The following is a 20,222-nucleotide window of genomic DNA, read 5'->3' as shown; positions in this document are numbered from 1 at the left end:
CCTTTTAATCTCTGCTCCACTCTTGGGCCTCATACGGCCCCAAGATCCTTGCTCATCTTCAAATCACTTGGCTTTCTCTTCCCATGCAGCTCGTGCACTCCCTTCTTTGCTGTTCCTGTACACCTCCTACTTTGCTTTTCCTGTACACCTTATGTTTCACCCGTGCCTAAACCTGCTAACCCGACCCCACCACCCTCCACCGCCCTCCCTGACAGCCCTGACTCGCTCCCCATGGCCTCTCATATCTTACGTCATCCAGGGCTTACATTAAAGCTCATAAGTTTCTCCATGAGGCTTTCATGCAGGCCTGAGGCCACCCCAATTTCTTTCCTAGAACTAGGCCTTCATCGCACTTTGTGCATGCACCAGGGGCCTTTTGAACACACTGCCACAGCAACTACAGCAGCTGTGGAGTTCTTGATGGGCCTCTTCAGTCTGCAGGTCCGCACACAAAGGCCCATAATGGATTTGAAAGGGGTGGATGAATGAGTGATAGGCTGGATGAATAGATGCATAGTTGAATAAGTGAAAGAGTGGATGATAGATGCATAAATTAATGAGCGAAAGGGTGGATGATAGATGCATGGATGAAGGAGTGAAAGGCTGGATGGATAGGTGCATGGATGAATGGGTGGAGTGAAAGGGTGGATGGATAGATGAATGGATGAATGAGTGAAATGATGGATATAAGGATGGGTGCGTGAAAGAATGGATGGATAAGTGCATGGGTGAATGAAGGGATGGATGAGTGGATGGATGGGGTGAAAGTGGATGGCTGAATGAAAGGGTGGATTAATGGGTGAGAGATAGAGTAGATGAATGGATGGTTGGGTGGGTTGATGGATGTGTGAATGAATCAGTGGGTGGGTAGGTGGCTTTCTGGGTGGAAGGGTTGATGGATGGATGGGTGGATAGTTGAGTCTAAAAGTGGATGGAGGGATTAGTGAAAGGTTGGGTATATTAGCGAAACAGAAGATGGATGGGGTGAAAGGGTGGATGGATGAGCGAAAACATAAATGGAGGAAGTGAAAGGGTGGAAGGATATACGAGTGAAAAGGAGGATGGATGGATGGGTGGGTGAAAGTATGGATGGAGGGATGAGTGAAAGGGTGGATGAATATGAGCGAAAAGGAGGATGTGTGGGGTCAAAGGATAGATGGATGAGCAAAAGGATGGATGAGTGAAAGGAAGGCAGGATGGATGAGTTTGATAGATAGGTTTGGAGATGGAAGAATAGGTTTGAACAGTGGCTTCGTGAACGCCCCACTTTAGCAGTTACTGTAGAGATGGAGCTCTTGATGGGCCTCTTCTGTCTGCAGCTCGATAGACAAAGGCTCGTAACTAATGTGAAAGGGTAGTGTGAGTGAAAGGATGGATGGATAGATGTGTGGGTGAAAGGATGAGTGAGTGCAAGTGTGGCTGGCTAAATAGATGGATGAATGAGTGACAGGGATGGTTGAGTGACAGAGATGGTGGATGGACATAGGATGGTATAATGAAAGAAAAGGTGAATGAATGGATGGGTTACAGGGTGTATGGATTAGGGAGCGAAAGGATGGATAAGTGTAAAGGATAAATGGATGGATGAGGGAAAGGATGGATGGATAAGTGAAAGGGATGGTGGATAGATGGATGGAGTGAAAGGATGGCTGTATGTATGAGCGAAATGGTTAGGTTTGGAGATGGATGGGTAGGTTTGGATATGGATGACCAGCTGGACTGGCGAATAAACAGATGGACGAGCATGTTGGTGAAAGGCTAATGGATGAAAGAATGAATGGATGACAATGTAAAGGTGAAATGCTAGATATCAGTGGGTGAAAGAATGAATGGATAGATGCTTAAATGGAAGGGGCAGAGCAATTCTGAAGAGGATTCCAATGATTTTATTCGCTTGCTTGGTGGCATAAGAGCTTTGGATCAAAGTGGGAAATATTTTAATTTTCTGGTTACTCACTTGTCCTGCTCTATGCTCTTTTCTCTATTTGGGGATTATCAGGTAGGTGTGGTGCTGTTTGCCAGCACGTTCTTACTTCACAGCCGGTATTTGTTCTCATAAAGGCCACATTGCCATAGAAATTCCTAGCACTGAACAAAACTACTTTGTAAAAGAGTAAAATGCTGTCACACACAATGAATCCAGCTGATCGATAGGAAGAGAAAGCATTTTAATAAAAATAAAAGGTCTTGTATAACTCAGATTGAATTAGGGGCTCAAATGTTAAAGAAAGTCACAAAAGTTCACCCATGATACATGTCTTTATATTAATGCAGATTTACGTTTTTCATGAACTTTCATGAATTTCCGAAAGTAGGGCAGGAAACCGTAATCTTAGAAAATATTTGTGAATTGCATTTTAGCATGAGCAAAGATGAATGTGCCCCAGTGGTAATCTATTGAGTGTTTACAGGTTTAATTTTTCTCCAACCCCATTTTTCCCAGCCCTAGAAGAAACTTTACTTCGGCCGTTGTCAGGTGTAAATTTCCAACCTTTCTCAGTATGGGAAAAGATTAGAGAAGAGCTGTTGATAAACCCCAAAAGTCAAATCCTTCTTTAGTATTAGCCTGACATTAAGCAGGAAGGCTATTATCAGAGCTGTTCTATAATGAGTTTGCTGCCATTATTTTATGGCGCACTGCGTGGCCCCAAAGGGACAAGTGGATTTTGTTACAGGACAAGTAGATTTATGAAGCTACTTGTCCCATGGACAAGTACATATTTCATTAAATTCCACACCCCTGATTCCACTACACATAACTCCACCCAACACGACACAATTCCACCCCACACATTGCCACAAAAACAATTTTAATCCAACCCATATAATTCCACTGCACACCACACACATCCACTCCACTCCCTAACATATGGCTAAAATACATTGTAATTGACCACGCTCTCAGATTGCCGTAACCTAGTGGCTTTGCCAATGCTTGTTTCAAGTGTGGGTGGATTACTTACTTATGTTATCCCAGAGCCTGTGTAAAGCAGGAAGGCAATCAACGAACGAAATGACCTTAAGTATTGCCCGGCGATGTCGCTTCTTATCCCACAGAGTATGAATCAATGAAGAGGCAGGCGCTGGAGACCGGAAGGCAGGAAACAAAGGTTTATTCTCTCCGGAGGAGAACACATCAGATCAGACCAACAGGGAATCTTCTCGAGGTGCTCTAACTGCACCTCTGAGGCCTGGCCTCTTATACACGCATTTATGGCAGGAAGACATTCTTTATTACAATAAAGGTACTTTTGAAGCATGAAAGACATCCCTGGAATCTTCCGCTTCAGATCGGTTCCCACACATCCTTACAGTGAGAATCCCCTCCCCAATCATAATACAGGCTCGTCATCAAATGACAGGAACAGCAGGGCATTCCGCCGATTCCCGGAATGCGTGTGGCGTGACGGATCTCATGGGGTGGGGGCCTTGATCTACTGTGACTCCTTTGAAGAGGGGCGATTCTTTACAGTTGGGGCCATAAACTGCATCCACAGGGCTAGGTGATAGCCTGGGACCGGCCTGGACAATCGGACACGGAGGAAGAGGGGTGTCAGAGGGTGCGATAGTGAATAGGAAGAAAGGGAGGTGTCGGGCAGGCACGGGGTGTGATTCCCAGGGAAGAGCAGCGCAGATGGAGGGGTTTTAGGGCCCATGCATGAGGGAGAGAGAGAGCGGGGTGGCCAGTGCGTGGGGGGGAAGCTTACGAGGGTGGGGAGCCGCGCTGGGGATCGGCGGCGTGCAGAGAGTGGGTCTGACCAAGGCATCTAAAATGGCTGCCGTGTACGACAAAAGTGTGGCATTGGGAAAAAGGCAAGATGGCGCAGACAATGTTTATCAGCACAAATTAATTTTCCACAGTCCTCCCTTTTAACATTTCTCGCCAACTTGTTAATTCGGGTCGATTCCCATAATGCCACGTATTTCTGCATCATACAAAGCTTTCATGTGTTCAGTCTGTAAGTCCAAAGTCTTTGGGCAAATGCAATTTGAAAATAACGAACACAGAGGAGGCAAACATTGGATACCCAAGCAACACCCGCATAGCACCACAATTGGAATTAGAATGAATGTGAACAACCTCCACCCCCAGGCTTTCAGTGAGTCCCAGAACCAGCTCCCAAGCGACCATCCTTCTTGTTCCTGGTGTACTTCAGATGATAGTCTATGGAGGTGTTCGATGGCCTTGTAAACAGAAGGTGAATTGTCTGGCACGTAGGTGCAGCAACTGGACCCAATGATGCGGCATGCTCCTCCTCGGTCTGCCAGAACCACGTCTAGGACGAGGCGGTTCTGAAGAGCCACCAGGCGGACTGCCTGAAGCTCTGCGGTGTTATTGGTCAAGATGCCGGCTGTGATGTTCATGGTGGTTTCAACTGCCTGGGTCAAATGTCGGATGGCACGGCCGTTCGCCATCGGACCCCAGAATGGCACAAGTCCCTTCGCGGCATCCAAGAACTGTGCCCCTGTAGAGTCGGCCTGGTCGATGTCCCTTGCACGCTTTTGCCGGTGGTGGCTTGCCGGGGCCACATACTTAGGTGGAAGAATGAAGGCAATGTAGCATGTGCCCCCCCAACCTTTGGGGAGCCAGGTGTATGCTTTGGTGCCGCAAACAAAGTACATATTTGGAGAAGTAACAAGGGAGGGAGGGTCGGATGAATCCAGTGTTCTGGTGATGGCGCAGGCGCCGTGGCCCACCAGTTGCGTTCCCAGGCCTTTGATGCACACAAGGCCCGAAACGTTGACGACAGACAAGGCCACAGTCAGAGTGGCGGCTGTTCGTTTCCGGAGGTAGGAGAAAGTGTGTCTGGCTGGTTTATGGAACACCTGCATTTCCACTCGCTCTTTGGCAGGGATGTCCATGTGAATAGAGGCACCAGAGGTCAGAGGGCAAAAAGAAGTAGCGGTTCGCCCAGTCTTATTCAGCCATACCCCGTGGTAGAAACGTGAAACAGTTCTTTCTGAAGTGGCATTGTCTTTAAAGCTCTCTTGCAGAAGGATCAGCCAGGCAAGACAGGAGCCGTGGATGGAAAAAGGCGAAGGAATGAATGGGATGGAGTGTCCAGTTGCGTGTGGCAGCAGCCCGCAGATCCAGCAATTTGTGGCATTAGCGGCAAGGTTGTGTTGGTGCAGCAGTTGCTCAAAGGAGTTGTTCCAGCACTCCCTGCGCCTTTCTCGGAGCTGTGGTGAAAGGGCAGTCAAGAAGTGTTCTTTGGTAGTTGTCGGCAGTTCAGTGGGGAGCAACGTTTTGTGAGCGGGTGTGCTTTCTTCGATGATCCAGAAGGTTGTCATGAGGAGGAGGCAAAAGAGAAGGGTAATGAAAATGGCTATAGTCTTTGAGCTGTGCAGCTTGTCAGTCTTCGGGTTTCATTAGGTCATCTTCGGATATCCGGTTGCTTCCATCATTGGGGAATCGGGCGCTTCCATCATCTTCAGAGTGCTCGGTAGCGGGCAGAACCACCAACTTCCTCTGACTTCTTCTTCGGGCAACCTTGAGTGTGTTAGGCTATCGCCCTGAGATTTTACCTAGTCAGTGGTCTGCTTTGCCGAAGCTCCTCCCTTTTTACGTAGGTTGTACCCTTCTCTGGACGGCACGGTGGGATCGGGAAACTTTGCCAGTTCGAGCGCCTCTGTGTCGGTGTAACAGCTTAATGATGGTTTGTCTTTTGTCAGGAGCTCTTCTTGAGTCGCGATGTCTTCTTCCGTCGTCAGGGTTGATGGGACGCGTTTACAATGGTGCGCATGCACCCAGTGACGCTTGCCTTCTACTCGAAGGGCCGTCCGTGTAGTGATTAGGACTTGCCAGGGGCCCGTCGACCGAGGTTCCAAGCTTCTGGCACGCTGGAAGTTGCGGATCAAGACGTGATCCCCTGGGCGAATGTCGTGTCCTGGGCCCCTGGAAGCGTCTGGGATGGCTTGCAGCACCTGCTGATGAATGACAGTTAAGGTTTTAGTGAGGGTGTACAGATTAGTCAGACATTAGGACGTCTGGGACGTCATGAATCGAAGTTGGCCTAGGCGCGGCCCAAATGTTCATTGGTCGCCCGAATACTACTTCGTAGGGGGTCAAGTGGTGCTTGGTGGGGGTGGAACGCATTGATAGCAATGCCAATGGGAGGGCATCATGCCACTTCAGTCCGGTGGAGGCAACAATCTTAGAGATTTTTAGCTTGAGTATGGCGTTGTGTCGCTCGACCAGGCCTGCAGATTGGGGGTGGAAGACTGCGTGAAATTTCTGTTTTACACCCAACCCTTTTAGGATAAGTTGGAAAACTTCAGCTATGAAGTGGGGGCCGTTGTCACTCCATAAAATCCGACAAAGGCCATATCAGGGAAAAAACTCTTTTAACAGGACTTTGGCAGTGGTCATGGCAGTGTTGTCGCGTGTGGGATAGGCCTCCACCCATTTGCTGAAGGCGCACACGACAACAAGGACGTACTTCAAACCCAGGCAACGTTCTAGCTGAATGTAGTCCATCTGTAGGACTTCAAAGGGATGGTCGGGGACCCCGAACCCACCCCGAGGGACAACAGTTCCTTTCCCTGGGTTGTGTTGCAAGCAGATTAAGCATTGCTGAACTAGGCGTCTAGCAGAGTCGGGAATCCTGTCGTTGTGCCAGACTCGGGTGATGAGTTCAATCATGGGAGCAGATCCTTTGTGTGCTGGGGAGTGTGCCATAGTCAGCATGGTAGCAGCCATTTGTTCGTGTCTTTTGTCAGCCAGCAGCCTTCATCATCTTTCAGTCCCACCCATGCCCATTCAGTCAGTTCTTGGGGGGAGCAGGCCATCTGTATGTCCTTAATGTGTTCTCTAGCATCCTTCCATTTCTCCGTCTGTGACCTAGTCACGTACATGCGTGTGGTCGTCCTATTCTCGGCTGTGGTTCGGGCAGTGATGTCAGCTAGTGCGTTCCCTTGTCCAATGAGATCTGTTACCTTATTGTGCGCCTGGCATTTGATCACCGCTAACCGCTTGGGGAGGAGGACTGCTTCGGTCAGGGCAGAGACTAGATCTCCATGAAGGATGGGTGTGCCATGTGAAGTCAGGAATCCCCTTTCTTTCCATAAGAGTCCAAAATGATGAACCACACCGAAGGCATACTGGCTGTCAGTGTAAATGTTTGCAACTGTGCCTGCTGCTAGGATGCATGCTCGTGTGAGGGCAATCAGTTCTGCTGCTTGTGCGGACCGTTGGGTGATGCGGGCCGTCTCAACTACCGTCCGGGCTGTGGTGACTGCATAGGCAGCCGAGGTTGTGCCGTCAGGGAGCTTAATGCACGAGGCATCTACCCATAGCTCTCCATCAGGGTCTGGGATAACAGTGTCACGGAGGTCAGCTCTACTTCTAGTTTGTTCGTCCGTGAGGGTCACACAGTCATGCATAGGGGACACATTGGGGTCGCCATCAGGGAGAGGCAACAGAGTGGCAGGGTTCAAAGTGGTACATCGTTTCAGTGTGATGTGGGGTGCAAGCAGAGTCAATTCGTAACCAGTCAGTCGTGCACTAGTCAGGTGCTGAGTCTTGGTCTGGTTCAGGAGGGTGTCGACAGCATGGGGGACCAGCACAGTGAGGGAATTCAAAAGTACAATCCCCTCACTTTGTCGGATAGAGGCGGCAGCTACCGCTCTAAGGCAGGCGGGCAGAGCTCTGGCTACGGGGTCAAGAGTGGCAGAAAAATAGGCACAAGGGCGTTGTTTGGGACCTATGGGTTGTGTTAGGACAGACAAAGCGCACCCCTCCCTTTCGTGGGTGAAGAGGGAGAAGTGCTTGGTGTAGTTGGGGGTTCCTAGGACAGGGGCTGAGCAAAGGGCATCTCGTAGTTCTTGAAAGGAGAATTGGCATTCAGCGGTCCAATGGAGTGGGAAGGGGACATCTTTCGCTAACAAAGAGAGTAGAGGTTTGATTATGAGACTAAAGTTTGGCAACCACTGCCGACAGAAGGGCGTGAGGCCTACTAAGGAGCGAACTTGTTTCTGAGTTTTGGGAACAGGGGTTTCTAGGATGGTCCGGATCCGATCGGGTGTGAGCTTCCTCCCGTCTTTGGACAGGAGGTGGCCTAAGTATGTCACCTGGGGTTGGCAGAACTGCAGCTTCTTCTTGGAGACCTTGTGACTGTTCTCCGCGAGGAAGTGCAGGAGTTGGATGGTGGCTGTGATGGCAAGCGGAGTAGTATCGGCAGCCAGGAGAATGTCGTCGACATACTGGATTAACACCACTCCGTCCGGGAGCTGGACTGCGTCCAGCTGCCTCTTGAGAGCCTGGCTGTAGATGCTGGGGCTCTCAGTGTAACCCTGGGGTGCTCTACAGAATCTATATGAACGGGCCTTTAGGGTGAAGCCGAAGAGGTATCGGCTGTCCGGATGGATGGGGATGGAAAAGAAAGCATTTTTGAAATCTATGACGGTGAAGACAGTGGCAGTGGAGGGGATCAGGGTCAAGATAGTGGTGATGTCGGAGACTACTGGGTACTGAGGTACAACTACTTTGTTCACCTCTCGGAGGTCAATGATGAAGCGATAAGCCTTCTCATCTCCCTTTCCTTGCTTCTTAACAATGGGTAGGATAGGGCTGTTGCAGACGTTACTGACTACTTCCTCTACCACTCCTGCATCGACTAAGGACTGAATGATTTCTACCAATGCCTTCTCGCCCTCTGGCGATATCCGATACTGTGGGAGCTTTGGGAGCATAGCGTCTGATCGTACAGTGATGTGCACAGGGTCTATCATCATGCGTCCTACGTCTGAGTCGGTCTTGGCCCAAAGGTACGAGGGTAAAGTGTCTAGTAGGGACAAGTCAGCGTCAGTGATGGAAAACATGCGTCGGGTGGGACAAGGCCTGAACAGATTCTGGTTATCGTATAGTATGACTCGTACTCCGTCTGGGGAACACCGAATGGTGGCTCGAAAGTGTTTCAGGAGGTCAAGACCCATAATGGCGTCGGGGGTGTTGGAGGATAGCAGGAAGGTCGTGTCCGTGATGTTGTTCTCTAAGTCAAAGGGAATCGGTGCAGATAAGGGATTAGTAGAGGGCATTCCATCAAAGCCTATTGATGTCACGTGTGAGCCAGACAAGGGTGCCCTTGGAATCAGTCGTTTAGATAACGCACTACGTGTTGCCCCAGTGTCCACCAAAAATGGGGCCTTCGTACCCAGGACCTTAGCAGTGACATAAGGACCTTGCTGGTCAACACAAAGCTCGACTGGATCCCTCCCTTGCCCCTGGCTGTCCTATGCGAAGTCGTGGGCGTTTTCGCAATCGGACTGCTGATACTGATTCTGTCGTGGGCGGTCAAATGTGTTAGGTCGGCTTGATCTGTCATGGTTAGCGTCATTAGTGTGTCTCCGTCCCTGGTCCCTGTTCCTTTGTCCGTCTGTCCCGTCCCTAGCCTCTCGGTTCTTGTTCGTTTCGTGAAGAACCGGGCACTGCGACTTCCAGTGACCGTATCCTTTACAAAACGCGCATTGGTTTTCGTCTAAGTCCCTTCGGCCTGCATAGGGTGCAGAAGTTCGTTCTCTGGAGGGTGTATTCTTAGGGGCTGTCGACTGGTAGTTTCCTTTGGAGGGTTCCCTACCTATCGTCACCCCCTGCAGTTGAGCTATCATGACCCTCTCTTTCAACTCCTTCTTTTTACGTTTGGATGCCCTGTCGTTCTCATTCTTCTGATGCTCATAGTATTGGGCCATCTGGAGGATAGCCGCGGGTTTAGAGGCTGCCCAGCTGCTTTTGCTCGCTTGCAGCTTTTGAGAAACCTCTTGCAACAGACCCATCACAAAGTTCTGGACGAAGAAGTGATGTCCGGTTGCGGTGGTCATATCTTGGCCGCTGTAGTCGGAGAACACCGCTTCGAACCTAGAAAAGTATTCCGAAGCGTCTTCTTGTGGTTTCTGTCTACAGGCCGTCACTATTGACCAGTCTATTTTCTTCTCGGGAATCAGGGTCTTGAGTTTCTGGACGATCTTTTCCGGAAGTTCAAGAATAGCCGTTACGGGTTTCTGTCCGGCTCCTCGTTGCTTGTCGATCTCATCGAGTTGTCCCCAGGTATATCCGAACAGCTCAAGGTGGTCGACCTTGCGGATCTGCTTCCACACATCAGCTGGCAGACATAACCTGAAGAACAAATCGATGTCAGCTCGGGTCATGATAGTGGAACCTAAGGCTGTACCTAGTTCAGTGTAGAAGGCAGTGGGGTTTTTTCATAAATCGGGCAGAGATTTTCGAAACGTCAGAATATCCTGCCGATCCCATGGTTGGTAGACCCAGTTGTACACTACCCTCCCTCTTGCATCCGCGTGGTTAACATCATCATGTGTTCCCTGACCTCGTGGGGGAACCCAGTAGGGGCAGCCTCTCTTATCGGCATCATGGTGCTAGGTTGTTCTATTCGTGGTTCGGTCGCTACAGGTGTCGTAGGTTTAGCTTCCACCTCTGATTCAGTGAGGTGGCGGAAAACCTCAAGTGTACGCGCAAGGAGGTCTGTCACGTCACACTCGCCCTCATCCCCGATATCAACCTTTCTATACAGAGTCGTTAGGCTCTCGGGACCTTTATCTCGATATCGATCCTCGTAAGCATTTAGGACATGATAACACAATCGTACGACAAAGTGTCGTCGGTGGCTTCCCGCATATGAGTTGAATATATCCATGATGTGTTCGTCACTCTCCTTTCGTTCTACTAGTGTCCTGACTACCTTGTCAATCCCCGCTCGCTCATCTTTGCCCAACCTGTTCGTTCTCGTGGGTTCTGTCTTTCGGGCCTCATGGTCATCTAACATTGCTGCTTGTTTTGTATCTGGTGCGAGGGGTTCGGCCGGCGCGGAGGCCATGGGGACCGAGGCCCTGGCGCTACTCTCGCCTGTGCTTGGGGGCAGCAAGTGTTGCGCTGAAGGTTGGGAAGGGGCATATGGAGGGGGCATGTAGATGATCGGAGGACCTAATAAGAGATCATCGTTGGCTCGCTGTTTCGAGGGTAATTCGGGGTAGAGCGCAGAGGGTGTTCTAACAGGACACTGACTCGATGTTTCGGTTTCTCGTTTCCGCTTAGCTTCCTCTCTCTCCTTTATTTCTTCCTCGAGTTTCTTTGCGGCTAGGTGGGCTGCTTTACGTAGCTCCTTGTCTAACCTAGCTTCCTCTTTCTTCTTTTGCTGTACAGCTTCTTTGCGCCACAGGCCAACGCTGTCTAGCATGGTCGGTGTCATTCTACGAGTTTTTAGAACTTCATCTAGTGCATCTAGTTTGCTTTCTTCAAAGGATCCTATCAGTGGCCACTGACTCTGGGATTCCTTCTTCGTATACCCGTGCCATAATTTGCTATATGCTATAGCGACTAGTCCATGTTTTGTGAGCATGTCCTTGTTAGGGGTGCCTTCCAGTGGGACTGGATGATCCACCTCTAACAAGCGGTCTGGGCTGAACCAGCTACCACTCAGTGGGGAGAAGATAGGCATGACAGATTACAAAGGGGGACAAAGGTCCGCACTACCTATCCTTCACTACCTGCAAAGACTAGACAGAATATTGCTATTGTACGTTGTTTGCAAACAGTGAATGCTTCAAGAGAACTAGATCCAAATAAACAATCAGTGGGGAGAAGATAGACATGACAGATTACAAAGGGGGACAAAGGTCCGCACTACCTATCCTTCACTACCTGCAAAGACTAGACAGAATATTGCTATTCTACGTTGTTTGCAAACAGTGAATGCTTCAAGAGAACTAGATCCAAATAAACAATCAGTGGGGAGAAAATAGGCACGACAGATTACAAAGGGGACAAAGGTCCGCGTTACCTATCCTTCACTATCTGCAAAGGGAGAGAGACTCTTTCCATCCCTCACCGTTTGCGGACAGGGAATGCCTCAAAAAGGAGCTGCTCTGACAATCAAAGAAAAGGGAGCTACCCTGACAATCAATCAATCAAACAAACAGTGGGGAGAAAAGATAGGCACGACAGATTACAAAGGGGGACAAAAGTCCGCGTTACCCACCCTTCACTGTCCACAAAGGAAGATAGAGTGTTTGTACTCTTCCCCGTTTGTAAGCAGCGAATGTCTCAAAGAACCATCATCGTTTCACAATTTGTCGTTTTTACACAACCTTACCCGGACCGCATGGGCTGCTTCTCGTCTTCCGCGTCCAGCGCCCGACTGTCCTCCAATCTCCGATATTGCCGCGGCACTCCTGATGGTTCCCAGTCAGGACCGTAGATCACTCGAGAGAGGTCGGTTCGGAACCAGTGAAGTTCGGATGATCGGCAGTCAGACGAGGGTCTATCGGACAGGAGCTCTCCCGATCGTTGCAGTCGTTCACTCTGTCGTCAGGACCTCTCCCACTGGATCCACGTGTCGCTGATGGGCCCCACGCTTGGGACGCCAATTGTAAAGCAGGAAGGCAATCAACGAACGAAATGACCTTAAGTATTGCCCGGCGATGTCGCCTCTTATCCCACAGAGTATGAATCAATGAAGAGGCAGGCGCTAGAGACCGGAAGGCAGGAAACAAAGGTTTATTCTCTCCGGAGGAGAACACATCAGATCAGACCAACAGGGAATCTTCTTGAGGTGCTCTAACTGCTTCTCTGAGGCCTGGCCTCTTATACACGCATTTATGGCAGGAAGACATTCATTATTACAATAAAGGTACTTTGAAGCATGAAAGACATCCCTGGAATCTTCCGCTTCGGATCCGTTCCCACACACCCTTACAGTGAGAATCCCCTCCCCAATCATAATACAGGCTCGCCATCAAATGACAGGAACAGCAGGGCATTCCGCCGATTCCCGGAATGCGTGTGGCGTGACGGATCTCATGGGGTGGGGGCCTTGATCTACTGTGACTCCTTTGAAGAGGGGCGATTCTTTACAGTTGGGGCCATAAACTGCATCCACAGGGCTAGGTGATAGCCTGGGACCGGCCTGGACAATCAGACACGGAGGAAGAGGGGTGTCAGAGGGTGCGATAGTGAATAGGAAGAAAGGGAGGTGTCGGGCAGGCACGGGGTGTGATTCCCAGGGAAGAGCAGCGCAGATGGAGGGGTTTTATGGCCCATGCATGAGGGAGAGAGAGAGCGGGGTGGCCAGTGCGTGGGGGGGAAGCTTACGAGGGTGGGGAGCCGCGCTGGGGATCGGCGGCGTGCAGAGAGTGGGTCTGACCAAGGCATCTAAAATGGCTGCCGTGTACGACAAAAGTGTGGCATTGGGAAAAAGGCAAGATGGCGCAGACAATGTTTATCAGCACAAATTAATTTTCCACACCTGGCTCAAACTCCCTTATGTTTAGAAGAGTGACCGTGGAGCCAATAATTCCTGGAATTTCCAATAAAATAAGCTAAAGCCCGGGCATAGGAGTATCTACAGGATTTCTAATAGGAATGTATTAGTTTCAGAACAATCTCTGGGTACCTGGTGGTGGTCCATAGAGTTCTACATCCACCAAGGACCCGAGCTTGAGATAGTTGGTGGCAAAACTGATTTTTTTTGTAGAGCCCAATGCATAGCATTTGGTGCAAGAGTGACAAGAGCTTCCTCACTTGGAAAAACAAAATATACGGTTTATCTCCGTTTGTATGTAGGGTGTGCTACCTTCTAGGTAAGCCCCAACACTGCTATAATCATTAATAATGCTTTAGAATCTAGGTTAATTTCTAATTCAGCCATAGTGCTAAAATCGCGTAGACTATCGGGCATGAAGATGGCTAGCATTTTAAGAATTTCTCAAGTTTACCCTGGAAAATGGGATTCACTGGTAATTGTTATTGAGTCTGTTGGGGAGATATAGTACTTAACTGTCATTACTTTAAAGGATCTACCCTCTAATACTAGCAGGGTCTGGATCCTAATGGAATCCTTGGAGACTGAACCCCGACTGCCCTTACTTCCACCTCAGGCAAGGATAGTCTGTCCCTCCTGCCTTGCCAGTGCCATTGTAGGACCATTACCATCCTTAAGCCAGGACTCCTTTATTGCTATAAAGTATAATGTACGTGAGTATAGTTCAAAATACACCTAAGGTGTGTTTGGAGTGTGATCCTTAATGTGGAACCGCTAAGAAGACATTCAACCATCTTGTTTTACTTTTACGCCGATGACACCCAGCTGTACATGAAATTGTCCTCACCTCAAGATAGAGCAGCTCTTGCGAAAACTCTAGACAATCTATAGATGGTACCTCATCTCAGGTTGATTACTCAAACAAATTAATGGAATTCCTACCCCCCCACCTCCTCCAACCCCAAGCACACACTTCACCATCCAAATACAAGCTCGGCTGAATAAAAGGAACCTACTGGACCACAGACCATCCGTTGTAAATGGTGCAAATCCTTGTGCTTTACCCCGAATAAAAACAGTCTGCTTGCATTCATATATGGATTAACAAAAGGGGCACATTTCCAAATCAGATATTCTGGGGCATTAGGCCCCTTCCCTAAATTGAACATTTTAAGCTGTTGTTGCCAAGAATCTATTACGCCAACACTTTGCTGTCCGATATATTTAAAATACACCTGACATGTTTTATTTAACAGCTGTCCTCAGTACTATACCCTGACCAGTATTTAACCTTCTCAGGTGGATCCTGCCCATTTCGAAGTGGTGAATGTCTGGAAACCCATTTGTTCAAAACAAGAACTCTAAAACAAAATGTGCCTTCATTCTAATCTTTAATTCGTCATAGAGCAATAGTAAGATATTTTTTTCTCCCCTCCGTAGCCACATTTTTTCCAATAATGCAAACTTGAATTATGTTTTAATTTTCTTTTCTTTGTGTTTACACTGTACAGTCAAACATTTGTGTTCACCTTTTCCTGTTCTATGTAAATCGCTGTGCTTCTCTCGTGGGCCTGATTCACACGCTATTAACAGGTCAACTATAATAAATAAAGCTCCTCAAAGACATCTCTTAAGTTTCTCTTAGAATTGTTTGAGGGTAGGCGCAGTTCTTATTTCAGTAGGGTTGTTTGTAGATGAAGAAGGCCTACTTTCTTATCTTGAACTTCTTGCATTCTGTTAAATCTTTATCTTGTGCCATGGCTCCTTATGTGATGCTGTCTACCTGGTTTGGATAGTTTTTTGGCCAGGAAAGCTGATTCTGAAATTGGTTTTAAAGATTATGATGGCCTGAAGAGGCAGCCAATGTAATTTCTTCAGCGTGTGCGTGACATGGTTATACTTCTTCAAGCCCTTAGTATGATGAGCCACAGCTGGTTGAATGCCCTTCTGGTGTGTTAGAGTGGCGTTAGGGAGACTGCCTCGCAGTGTTGCTTCCACTGAGACCCTTTATTGCTTACTGGTACTTACGAATAAGCAATTCTCCCTAGTAAAGTTCTGTTGCTCTGAACTTTACAATATCAGGCCGTGCTTAACAATGTTTAATATTTGTAACCTTTAGTTTGTTCTTGTCATTTTCTTTCTATACGATTGTTTAATATTTAAAAAATACTTCTATATAAAGTGCTCGGGGTTTTAGGTCTAAACTACAGAAATGTTGAGATTGAGAAAGTTATTAATTGTCAAAATTCTGTTCTTGGTCTATTGTGACAATAACATTAATCAAATATTTATGTTGCATAGGTGGAGATGGACATGAAAATTGGACACAGCCATTTGGAGACCTCTACGTTGGAAGCATCAGACTAGCTTTAAAAATAGTTTTCTGTTGTGCAGCTTAAGCACACCTTACCAAAGAACCCACAATGCCCACTGTTGTAGTGATGGACGTGTCCCTGTCGATGACCCGGCCAGTGTCCATTGAGGGTTCAGAGGAGTACCAGAGGAAACACCTGGCAGCCCACGGACTCACAATGCTCTTTGAGCACATGGCTACTAATTATAAACTTGAATTCACTGCTCTGGTAGTATTTTCCTCACTTTGGGAACTGATGATCCCTTTTACCAGAGATTACAACACCCTGCAGGTACGAAAAGAAAAGGGCGCATTCAAACTGATTGTGCAGTCTCATTTCAAAGCCATTCTTTTGTGTAGAGACCAAAATAAGCTCTTGCTAAGTTCTGTTTTACTAATCATACGTTCGTTTTATTTATTCCATTTTCCCTCCTTGTATGTTTGTGTTTTGCTCTGTGCAAACACTAGGTTTTAATAATGGGGCTAGACTTGCTTTCTATTTTGGTTTTGTTCTAAATTCATTTGTTACTGTTAAAACAAATCCCGGAAAGATAGTGCAGAAAGATCCACAGTGTACAAGTTTGAGAATGCTTTAACTCATTTGACAGTCCTCTTTTTAATAAAAATCCTATAATTTATGTATGCAGCAGTGGTCGCCGTGGAGTTTCTAATCAGATTAACAGATGTATTTAGTAGCTGCAACGTTTGAGCTTCAGCACCCTCGATTAATGGAAGAACACACATTAATAAGATATATTTGCTCATTTCTATATTGGCATTTTCACTTTCAGCTTACTTTTCTGCAGGACAGTACTTCAGAGTAGTACCTTAGTGCTAGTGTAATGATAGGGGGACTTCAAAAAGAGGCCATCCCAATCTTTTACATTTTTTGAGGTGCCACGGAAAAATAGAATATTAAAATGTTTTTGGAAATCCACTGCATCTACACCGTGTTGATGTCACAGGTTGCCTTGTTGGTGCCAAGAGCGAGTAGTCTGCAAGATGTGAGATTTACATGCCTGGCTGTGATGGCACTGAGCTGGTGTAAGACTATCAATGACATGTCAATCATTGTTCTTTAGTAAGTTGGCAGGCGTTTCCCCTCACTGTACATTCGAAATCAACATTCTTCCTTTTGGAATGAGTTTTACCCCTTGCCTTCATATATGTAAGTACTGGAATGCTGTATCAGGATGTCATCCAGTGGACTCGAGTAGTATTATATTGTATTTTGCAGCTTTATTGTAAACTTCTGCTTCATGCTAATGAGTACATCTGCTTTTAACATTCAGGAAGCTTTAAGCAACATGGAAGACTATGATAAAACCTGCCTGGAGGCAGCCCTGGCAGGAGTCTGCAACGTGGTGCAGCAGGAGTGGGGAGGCGTAGTCCCTTGTCAGGTAAAATTTCCAGTTACTGCAGACGATTCATTTTTTAATACTTGAGTCAAATACAACTTTAAAAGCTGCAGCATTCAAGCATGTTTGTCAAGTACATTGTTCACTCACTCACCTAATTCCGTACCCCCCCCATTTTGTCAATTTATTTTACACTTCTACAGCCCACCGTTATCACTAGTTTTGTGGCATTATAGCACACTTGGTAACCTGGATTTTGAGTTCGTTTGCAGAGATGTGCTGTCAGTAGGCTAGGAATGTGCCTTTGCTAGGTGAATGCGTCTGACTAAGTGACTAATAAGTGTGCATGGTGAGGTATTGTCGTGTGTGGTTGTGTGCTTTCAGTGGAATGTTGTGTACAGTTAGGTAATGGTGCTTATCGTTTTCCAAAAGATGTGTCCTATTGAAACCAGTTGTAGGAGTCTACTTCTACAGGCATTGTCCTATACTGAGGCAGTTGTCTTCACAGGGATTTGAGGAAGGGGGGGGAGGGGCTATTTCTGACAATCCAGCTCACCAAACTATATTTTGTGTATATCAACCATTCTATATGCATAATCCTTTAGTTAAAATTGAAAAGGCTTACATTGGAAAGCCATGTTGGGATTAATGGTCTGTGCTTCCGAGTTCTAAATTGAGCACTACAATGAATCCCGAATTGATTGTTTTTTCCATGTGATGGTTCATCTTTTTTCAGGGGAGTGTTGTGACCGACATTGATCGCACTATGGAGATGCTCTGCTTTCCATCTTGTTACCCTATGATCTTTGTCCTCTCTGGTCCGTTTCGGGTGGAGGAGACAATAAAAAAGTCTTTCTGCTGATTTCTTGGGCTGACTAGGGAAGTGTTGTATAAGAAAGTACACATTTCTTTGTACTCACTTATTTTTATTTCTTTTTAGATTGTTCTTGTAACTGATGGCTGTCTGGGCATTGGCCGAGGCTCCCTGCATCACTCTCTAGCCACACTCAGCCAGAGAACAGACAGCAACAGGTTCCCGCTGCCATTCCCTTTCCCATCCAAGTTGTACATCATGTGCATGGCCAACTTAGAAGAGGTGACATTGAAACACTACTTTGAATGTTACAAAAATCATTGACTCAAACAGGGTTTTTACAAATTCAATAGTTGCATTATATAATTAACTTGGATAAATGTTCACACCAGTATGTCATTACCTATTTGGTGTTCTTTTGCAATTATGGGTTTCATGTTCGGTTTTGAGTACCGGGAAGTATTTTTGTTATTTAGCGCAAAGTGGGCAAAAGTCCTAGTCAGTGCCTCTGTAAAAACCCATAAGAAAAAACATAATAACCTTGACGTTGTATTTGAAAGGCATTTGCTTTATTCAAATGTTCATACATTGTTATGGATATAGCGGATTAACATTCTATTTTGTACTTGGTTTCTAAATGCAAAAAACATAATAACCTTGACGCTGTATTTGAAAGACATTTGCTTTATTCAAATGTTCATATATTGTTATGGATATAGCGGATTAACATTCTATTTTGTACTTGGTTTCTAAATGCAAAAATATCTTCCTTGGTGCTTAAGGAATGAGAATAATTTGGTTATCTTAATTGTAATCAATCGTATTAAGAAAGATCTCAATGTGATATGGTATGTGTAGTATGGGAATTATACAACACACTCTGTTTCAGACATCAAATGGGGTTCAGTCTTTGGAGTTGCTTATTTTCCCAATTATTAAGCTAGTCAGATTAGTGTTCAAGGAATCAGAGGGGCAATTGTAATAAGTCCAGTTTAAAAAAAATATATATATTTTTTATTGTTTGAGAGAAACAGTACAGGTCACAATTATACTGTATTCAATTACATCACGCAACACAGAAAGATGAAGTACGTTTCCTACAAGGGCTTTCACCCAGATGCAGCAGCTTAGAAGTGTCTGTTCCATAGCCACTCTTTTAGCTCCATCTTAGTGGTGTGAGATGTACACAAATCCCCCCCGATAAGTTTTCCATTTGCCTCACTTTTTGTCACATTTCATGGGACACCCTCTAAATTTGAAAACGTCTTTTGCAGGGAGCATGCATTTATCCATCTCTTTAGCCCACCCACCTAAGGTCGGTACCTCGGTAGCCCCCCAATGCATCGCTATGCTGTACTTTGCCAATGTGTAGCCCAGAGTGGCCATTGCTGTTCTATTACAGTGAGGTCTGTTGCATCCCATATATTTAGGAGCCCCAATCTTGGTGTCAATTGTATATCGCCGATGGCCATGTCCATGTGTCGTGTAGCTCTTTCCCACAATGCCTTTATGTGATGAAAGGTAGCCTCCTCAGCACATGGGCGTATACAAAGTGCATCCTCTCTGCGCCCCATCTTTTTTTAGAGTAGCCCCGGTGAGATAGGTACTCTAATATCTTTAGTTGGAGGAGGCGAAGTCTAAGAGGGATAGCTGCCTACCACGGGGACATTAGTGCAGTTTGCCAATCTTCTTCCTCCAGTGGTCCATTGACATCTTGCCACTTTTCGCAGAGGCTCTGTAGTGGGTCGGGTAAGTTGTTAATTGACATTCAACAAGTCCGCGATCTGGCTTTCTTCAGCAAGGGTTCAGATAATAGTCTATCCTCAAGGGGGGATAACTCCGGTAGATCCCCAGTTCCAAGAAGTGCAGCCCCTAGGGCGTGACAGATTTGTCGGTATCGGAAAACCTCCCCCTGGACCAGATCATACTCCTTTTTCAGTTCTGAGAATTGTATAATTCACAATTTTTTCCATAGGTGGCCAATGGTGGAGATACCTATAGTGTCCCATTTATCAAACCCCGGTTGATTACATAGTGTCCTGAGTCTCTGGGCCGACCACAACGGGTGGCCTGATCAGGGTGTCAAGCCAGCTGAGTTTGTTATTAGCTTGGCGCTAGATATCAATGGTTTTGGCTGTGGGGCCAAAATATCGACCTCTCTTGACCTTGGCATATAGAGCTCCTAGGTATCCCTCTTCCCCATCTGGTACTTCTCTAAGAGATAGGCTAGCTCTGTCGGGGGGGGCGAAATATCCAATAGTTTACCATCACCAATGGTGAAGCCCAGTAATTAAGGCGCACATCGGGGAGTGCAATACCCCATCCTACCAACTTCTGGTTAATTTATGCAGGGCGATGCGGGGCATCCTCCCATCCCACAGCAAAGTCCTGACTTCGCTCTTAATGTGTCTGAAACATAATTCCGG

At 46.9% G+C, this 20,222-nt stretch overlaps 1 protein-coding gene across 3 annotated transcripts in view; it reads left to right on the top strand.

The window, feature by feature from the left end:
- The window catches only part of INTS14 (integrator complex subunit 14), a 164,485-nt gene that overhangs the window by 7,713 nt on the left and 136,550 nt on the right, over positions 1-20,222 (top strand). For all 3 annotated transcript variants that reach the window (XM_086957980.1, XM_086957979.1, XM_086957981.1), the window contains exons 2-4: positions 15,573-15,916; positions 16,917-17,024; positions 17,923-18,078. In XM_086957980.1, the coding sequence (XP_086814106.1) occupies positions 15,695-15,916; positions 16,917-17,024; positions 17,923-18,078 (486 nt within the window). In that variant the 5' untranslated portion in view covers positions 15,573-15,694. The remainder of the gene's footprint in view (positions 1-15,572; positions 15,917-16,916; positions 17,025-17,922; positions 18,079-20,222) is intronic.

Source organism: Lissotriton vulgaris, chromosome 2_1 (genome assembly GCF_964263255.1).
Source record: "Lissotriton vulgaris chromosome 2_1, aLisVul1.2, whole genome shotgun sequence".
Classification (NCBI taxonomy): Eukaryota; Metazoa; Chordata; class Amphibia; order Caudata; family Salamandridae; genus Lissotriton; species Lissotriton vulgaris.
Note: the sequence above shows the minus strand (reverse complement) of the source record. Positions and strands in the feature narration are given on the sequence as shown.